At 43.7% G+C, this 7,547-nt stretch overlaps 1 protein-coding gene and 1 pseudogene across 1 annotated transcript; one reads left to right on the forward strand and one right to left on the reverse strand.

Annotated features, from left to right (window-relative positions):
* The first annotated feature begins 3,510 nt into the window (after positions 1-3,510).
* LOC123990683 lies at positions 3,511-4,156 on the forward strand (annotated as a pseudogene).
* Positions 4,157-4,273: 117 nt separating this feature from the next.
* Positions 4,274-6,795, reverse strand: LOC123994472 (olfactory receptor 1052-like). The gene is made up of 3 exons (XM_046297100.1): positions 6,619-6,795; positions 5,645-6,307; positions 4,274-4,969 (listed from the first exon to the last, which is right to left on the reverse strand). The coding sequence occupies exons 1-3, from the start codon at positions 6,760-6,762 to the stop codon at positions 4,772-4,774; spliced, it is 1,005 nt and encodes a 334-aa protein (XP_046153056.1). The 5' UTR covers positions 6,763-6,795; the 3' UTR covers positions 4,274-4,771.
* Between the last annotated feature and the right edge of the window lie 752 nt (positions 6,796-7,547).

The raw sequence follows: 7,547 nt of genomic DNA on the forward strand, positions 1-7,547 counted from the left end.
AAAGGTATGGGACACTGTGAAGTCCATGGAGAACAACAGCACCTCCTCCCAGCTGCCCACTGCACTGAGGCTAGGTAACACGGTCACCACCGATAAATCCATGATTATCGAAAACTTCAACAAGCATTTCTCAACGGCTGGTGATGCCAACCCCCCCCCCGCAGCGACTCGCCCAAGCCTCTCCAGGTAAGAGCTGCAAAACCTGGACCCGTACAAATCAGCTGGGCTTGACAATCTGGACCCTCTATTTCTGAAACTATCCGCCGCCATTGTCGCAACCCAGCCTGTTCAACCTCTCTTTCATATCGTCTGAGATCGCCAAGGAATGGAAAGCTGCCGCAGTCATCCCCCTCTTCAAAGGGGGAGACACCCTGGACACAAACTGTTACAGACCTATATCCATCCTGCCCTGCCTATCTAAGGTCTTCGAAAGCCAAGTCAACAAATAGGTCACTGACCATCTCGAATCCCACCGTACCTTCTCCTCTGTGCAATCTGGTTTCCGAGCCGGTCACGGGTGCACCTCAGCCACGCTCAAGGTACTAAACGATATCATAACTGCCATCGATAAAAGACAGTACTGTGCAGCCATCTTCATCGACCTTGCCAAGGCTTTCGACTCTGTCAATCACCATATTCTTATCGGCAGACTCAGTAGCCTCGGTTTTTCTGATGACTGCCTTGCCTGGTTCACCAAATACTTTGCAGATAGAGTTCAGTGTGTCAAATCGGAGGGCATGCTGTCCGGTCCTCTGGCAGTCTCTATGGGGTGCCACGGGGTTCAATTCTCGGGCCGACTTTTCTCTGTATATATAAATGATGTTGCTCTTGCTGCGGGCAATTCCCTGATCCACCTCTACGCAGACGACACCATTCTGTATACTTCCAGCCCATCCTTGGACACTGTGCTATCTAACCTCCAAAGGAGCTTCAATGCCATACAACACTCCTTCCGTGGCCTCCAACTGCTCTTAAACGCTAGTAAAACCAAATGCATGCTTTTCAACCGTTCGCTGCCTGCAACCGCACGCCCGACTAGCATCACCACACTGGATGGTTCACCTTGAAAATGTGGACATCTATAAGTACCTAGGTGTCTGGCTAGACTGTAAACTCTCCTTCCAGATTCATATCAAACATCTCCAATCGAAAATCAAATCTAGAGTCAGCTTTCTATTCCGCAACAAAGCTTCCTTCACTCACACCGCAAAACTTACCCTAGTAAAACTGACTATCCTACTGATCCTCGACTTCGGCGATGTTATCTACAAAATAGCTTCCAACACTCTACTCAGCAAACTGGATGCAGTTTATCACAGTGCCATCCGTTTGTCACTAAAACACCTTATACCACCCACCACTGCGACCTGTATTCTCTAGTCGGCTGGCCCTCGCTACATATTCGTCGCCAGACCCACTGGCTCCAGGTCATCTACAAGTCCATGCTAGGTAAAGCTCCGCCTTATCTCAGTTCACTGGTCACGATGGCAACACCCACCCGTAGCACGCGCTCCAGCAGGTGTATCGCTCTGATCATCCCTAAAGCCAACACCTCATTTGGCTGCCTTTCATTCCAGTTCTCTGCTGCCTGTGACTGGAACGAATTGCAAAAATCACTGAAGTTGGAGACTTTTATCTCCCTCACCAACTTCAAACATCTTCTATCAGAGCAGCTAACCGATCGCTGCAGCTGTACATAGTCTATCGGTAAATAGCCCACCCATTTTTACCTACCTCATCCCCATACTGTTTTTATTTACTTACTTTTCTGCTCTTTTGCACACCTATATCTCTACCTGTACATGACCATCTGATCATTTATCACTCCAGTGTTAATCTGTAAAATTGTAATTATTCGCCTACCTCCTCATGCCTTTTGCACACAATGTATATAGACTCTTAAAAAAAAATTCTACTGTGTTATTGACTTGTTAATTGTTTACTCCATGTGTAACTCTGTGTTGTCTGTTCACACTGCTATGCTTAATCTTGGCCAGGTCGCAGTTGCAAATGAAAACTTGTTCTCAACTAGCCTACCTGGTTAAATAAAGGTGAAAAAAATAAAATAAAATAAAAATAAGGTTATATCCTTCCTGTTTGGCCCTGTCCGGGGGTGTCCTCGGATGGGGCCACAGTGTCTCCTGACCCCTCCTGTCTCAGCCTCCAGTATTTATGCTGCAGTAGTTTGTGTGTCGGGGGGCAAGGGTCAGTTTGTTATATCTGGAGTACTTCTCCTGTCCTATTCGGTGTCCTGTGTGAATCTAAGTGTGCGTTCTCTAATTCTCTCCTTCTCTCTTTCTTTCTCTCTCTCGGAGGACCTGAGCCCTTGCCCCAGGACTACTGACATGATGACACCTTGCTGTCCCCAGTCCACATGGCGGAGGACCTGAGCCCTAAGACCATGCCCCAGGACTACCTGACATGATGACACCTTGCTGTCCCCAGTCCACATGGCCGTGCTGCTGCTCCAGTTTCAACTGACCTGAGCCCTAGGACCATGCCCCAGGACTACCTGACATGATGACTCCTTGCTGTCCCCAGTCCACCTGGCCGTGCTGCTGCTCCAGTTTCAACTGTTCTGCCTTCTTATTATTCGACCATGCTGGTCATTTATGAACATTTTAACATCTTGGCCATGTTCTGTTATAATCTCCACCCAGCACAGCCAGAAGAGGACTGGCCACCCCACATAGCCTGGTTCCTCTCTAGGTTTATTCCTAGGTTTTGGCCTTTCTAGGGAGTTTTTCCTAGCCACCGTGCTTCTACACCTGCATTGCTTGCTGTTTGGGGTTTTAGGCTGGGTTTCTGTACAGCACTTTGAGATATCAGCTGATGTATGAAGTGCTATATAAATACATTTGATTCGATTTGATATGATTTACCATTAGTTTGTCTAATTCTTCTGCATCCGTTGGTACCATTAGTCTGTGTGTTTAATGGGGGCTGAGCTAGAAAGGTGTTTGTGACACAAGGGCGGATCCTGAAGGGACCCGGGGCCAAGTCTTTGTACAAAAATGTCTGTAGAGTCTGAATGGTTTGAGCTGCAAACAATTAAAAGCGATCTATGAAAAGCTGGGACTCTCATGTGACATGTTGTGCTCTATATGACGTTCACAAGCTACACAATAGTCGTTAGAAGGTAAGGGTGGGGTTCTTCATAGAAGATCATAGGAAATCCCAGGACGTAGTGTCTATAAAACTGTAATAAGCTCACATAGTTGCTGTCACAAACTCCACACAGTTGTCACTGACTAGTTGGATATTTATTTCCCACTGAGCAAACCATTTCTGTACTTACAGCATTCATATAAATTCCTTTTTATCAGGTTTTTATAATAAAAACATATAAACATTCAGATAAATGAAAGTCAGATGGGTCTCGGGACTGATAAGGTTAAAGAAAACAAGTTCTTCTATCAAGTTATAAAATCCTGAACTTCCCTTTAATCTCTTAAAGGTCACTCAACATACCTTATACCCTGACCTAATCCTCTTCCTTATCATCTACATCTTCACCTCGTGGCCAACAGCGGCCTCATAGTACTGATCTCCATGGAGAGGAGCCTGCATTATCCCATGTACATCCTTTTCTGAAACTTGTCTCTTAATTAGATAGTTGGGGCTACAGCGATAATACCTCGTCTATTAGGGGACATTTTGACAGCAGCTCCCGAGCGATATATCACTTACATGGAGTGTGTCATTCAGGCTTTCTGTGCTCATGTTTATGCGCCTCCTTATTCAAGCTCTCCTGCGAGACCGTGTTTATATATAACATATATGTCTTAACATTTACTGTTATGCTGTTTGTCTCGTCCATAGGCAGCATCAGTCTCACCTATCTGAAGATTGCCATTGTTTGTCTGAGTAGTAGAACAGCTCTTTAAACAGCAAGGCCCTGACAACCTGTAGCACATGCTTACTGGTCTACCATATTGTGCTGGGATGTGGGTTTACCATTATCATCCTCCATTGCTTCCTAGCCTATGCAGACCTGCACAAGCTGAATAGTGCGCTGGTTAGTGTGGTCCCTACCTGTGTCAACCACATAATATATGGTTTACAGACTAAAGAGATTAAACAGGATATTTAGCGTGTTCAAAGAGCCAAGGTAGATGCAGTATTCTGTGTTAAATCTGATGGGATAAATAAATAATATTTAATATAATGAGAACTGCAGTATATGTGTGTGGCGTACTGTGTTTTCAAACTGACATTTATTTTAGGTGGTGTTCCATGAATCATTTCTTGATTTAATTTCCAAATGCAAACAAACCATCATAGAATATTTTATTGTACAAAGTTTTATTTTAATTTGTGACACTTACAGAGAAGGCAGAGGCACAAAACCTAAATCTGTTGGTACACTTTATTTGACATTGTGCTATTACTCTGATATTTAGGAATAATATTGCGAGATTGTAATTACACAATAATCACCTAACAATGACTGTTGTTTCTTTGGTATTGATTAAAAACTAGTATAATCACATACCATTTAGTACTGAATCTGGTAGTTTGTACAATGCGATTGAACAGGACTTTACAGTTGTTATTTCGTTTTTATCAATAAACTTAAAACTATTAAATCAGATGTATACAGTTGTGCAACCTACAAAATTAACCAAATGGTAAACACAAATATTGTTCGGTTTCATTTATAAGTGCATGATAATGAAACATTTAGCTGTTCTGCTTTCCAAAAAACAAACAATAATTGGAATTATTTTGGAATCTTTGAAAATTATCACACTTTTTAGCCCATACTAAACTATTTTAAAGGAGCTTGAATTGAATGTTTTGCTGTCAGGATAGTGTGTTGAGTGTTTTGCGGCTCTGCAGTGAGACGTCTGTGTCGGCAGAAGGCCCTCTTGATGGCCACTCTGAGCTCCTTGTTCCTCAGGCTGTAGATCATCGGGTTCAGGAAAGGAGTCAGAGCCGAGTACAGCACCGACACGATGATACGCACCTACAACAATAACACAACATGAATACAACATTAAGACAACCGCAATGCAACAATGATACCCACAACCACAGTATAATAAACAAAAAGTTACACATTATTAAACAACAATGATACGCACTTACAACATCAACACAATGTTATCTAACCTTATCACAACATTATTAACAGTATGGCCTTGATCATATTCAACCATAAACATATACATAGCATTATTAGGGATGGTTGGATTCCATTTAAATTCCAATCAATTCAGGAAGTACTCTGAAATTCCAATTATCCTCAACGCTTTTCAATTAGGAAAATGGAATTACAATTGGAACTTCATATACTTTCTTAATTGACTGGAATTTAAATGAAATTGACCCCAACCCTGTTATTGGGATTTTCACAGCACTGACAACATGACACAAATATACAGTGACTGAAGAGCATCAGTATGTTACACTAAAATAATACAACAGTGCCATCTCCTGGTGGGAATGTATTAGACATCAACAGTGAATGACAAATCAGAGAGGACATGGGTAACCAGAGTAATGGCACAAATATCAGTCAAACTCTTCAAATGGTGAATGTAAGATCTGTGTTGACTGAAGGTTATCTGATGGAGGAGTTAAACAGTCCTTAAAACAGGGAAAGGAGGAGGGGGAGAAAGAGGATGAAGAGGAGGGTCACCTCTGGAGAGAAGTTTCCCACACGGTAGGAGATATAGACAAATGAGGCAGAGCTGTAAGAAATGGACACAACCGTCAGGTGGGCGGCACAGGTGCTAAACGCCTTCAGTCGCTCTGCAGCGCCCATTTTAGCTATCTTCACACCGATGAGGATGTAGGAAGTGAGGATGAGCACACCCGTGGTGAGCAGCGCTACGAGGGCAAAAGACAGTGACACGATGCTGTCCACCTGAGTGTCCCCACACACCAGCAGCCTCACTGAGGACGGGTCACACCAGCAGTGGCGCACCACATTGGGTCCACAGTATGAACGCTGTACTGCCATGCTAGTGTTTGGGAAGGTGCACATGGCACCGAAGGTCCATGCCCCAATGATGAGTAGCAGGCAGACGGGGCGGGTCATCACAGCGGCATAGCGGAGAGGATTACAGATGGCCACATAGCGGTCGTAGGCCATAGCGGTCAGCAGGGCGCGGCCGGTAACAGACATGTGGATGAAACAGTACATCTGGAGGAAGCATCCGGGGACGGACACAGTCTTGACCTCAGTCAGGAAGCCTGACAACATGTTAGGGATGGTGACCGTTGTGTAAATCATGTCCACGATGGACAGGTTGTGGAGGAAGAAGTACATGGGGGAGCCCAGCTTCGGGTCGGTCCGGACCTTTAGGATGAGATAAAGAAAGCGGTTAGACAGTGATGTCATAGATAGGCCCAGTTGAGAGTTTTTACTGACAACATGACTCGACCAGGGGAAACTCTGAGCCCAAGCCATAAATCTCAAGAGTTCTAAACTCCTGACTCCTGGGGAGTATAGTGTTGTCTACGGGCCCTTAGAGTAAATTACAAGTGAGAGGACCTGAACAAAGCCCTTTGAATACTTACACTAACTACAACTCATGGTCTCTTATAACATCATCTATATCTAATGTTATTGTGATCTGGTTCTGGCTGTGCGTGTACAATGTACAGTACCAGGTAGATGATCATGATGTTTCCACCTAGGATGACGGTGTAGGCCAGCAGGAAGATGATAAACAGGACCATCTTCTTCTCCCCCAGACTGGCCAGGCCCTGGATGATGAAGAAGGCGACAGGGCTGGACTGGGTGCTGTTCATACCTCTGGGCCAGTGGGCCTGATAGGATCTCAGACAAACCTGGTGCAGACAGAGAGATACATTGATACCTTGTAGCCTACAGATAGAATAAGCTCATTCTTAACAAACATGGCTTTGTACAGTTATATTCTTGTTACGAAAGTATCTACAATAATATATGGTGTAACTATAATTTCTTTGAAAAGTGTTGCCTGTAGAAACAAAATATATAACACTTATTATTTCAGATTCTCAACCTTGGTGGTGTCAGAGTGTTGAAATCTATGATATATTCGATGTGATATAACACAAACATGTATACTAATTCATAGGAAGTGGTTCTCAATTATGTTCAGTTACAGGCCCAATGCAGTCAAAATTCTGTCGTATTGTACAACAGCTGATAAAACGCAGACTGTAAACGTGTGAAGAAATTTGATGAGTATTATTTCCTGATAGTTGCTAGTTGAAAATACAATCTATACAGGACATTCTAATCGGGAGGTTTCGCATGGGTGGAGTTTTGTATGGATCGAGGCAGTATAATGCCTCGATCCATACAACTGGGAACTTGGAACTCCAACTTCCATCTTCAGTGTGTTCATGACAACTGCGAACTCGGGGAAAATGAGCTCAGACCGGGAATCATTGTTTTGAAGAGTTATCCAACTTGGAATTCCAAATTGGAAACTGGCATTTTTCCAGCCCTCCGACTTTCCCACCTGGAGGTCACTGACATCATGATTTTACTTTGTTTTTTTCCAAGTTCTCAGTTGTCCAGAAAGTAACATTATTAATGGTCAGCT

The sequence above is a fragment of the Oncorhynchus gorbuscha genome, linkage group LG02 (assembly GCF_021184085.1).
Source record: "Oncorhynchus gorbuscha isolate QuinsamMale2020 ecotype Even-year linkage group LG02, OgorEven_v1.0, whole genome shotgun sequence".
NCBI classification, from domain to species: Eukaryota; Metazoa; Chordata; class Actinopteri; order Salmoniformes; family Salmonidae; genus Oncorhynchus; species Oncorhynchus gorbuscha.

Coding starts and splice junctions, on each gene's coding strand:
- LOC123994472 (XM_046297100.1), bottom strand. CDS start 6,762: ATGAACAGCACCCAGTCCAGCCCTGTCGCCTTCTTCATCATCCAGGGC. Junction 6,308..6,618: donor ACATCATGATCATCTACCTG/GTACTGTACATT, acceptor CTCATCCTAAAG/GTCCGGACCGACCCGAAGCT. Junction 4,970..5,644: donor TGGGAAACTTCTCTCCAGAG/GTGACCCTCCTC, acceptor TTATTGTTGTAG/GTGCGTATCATCGTGTCGGT.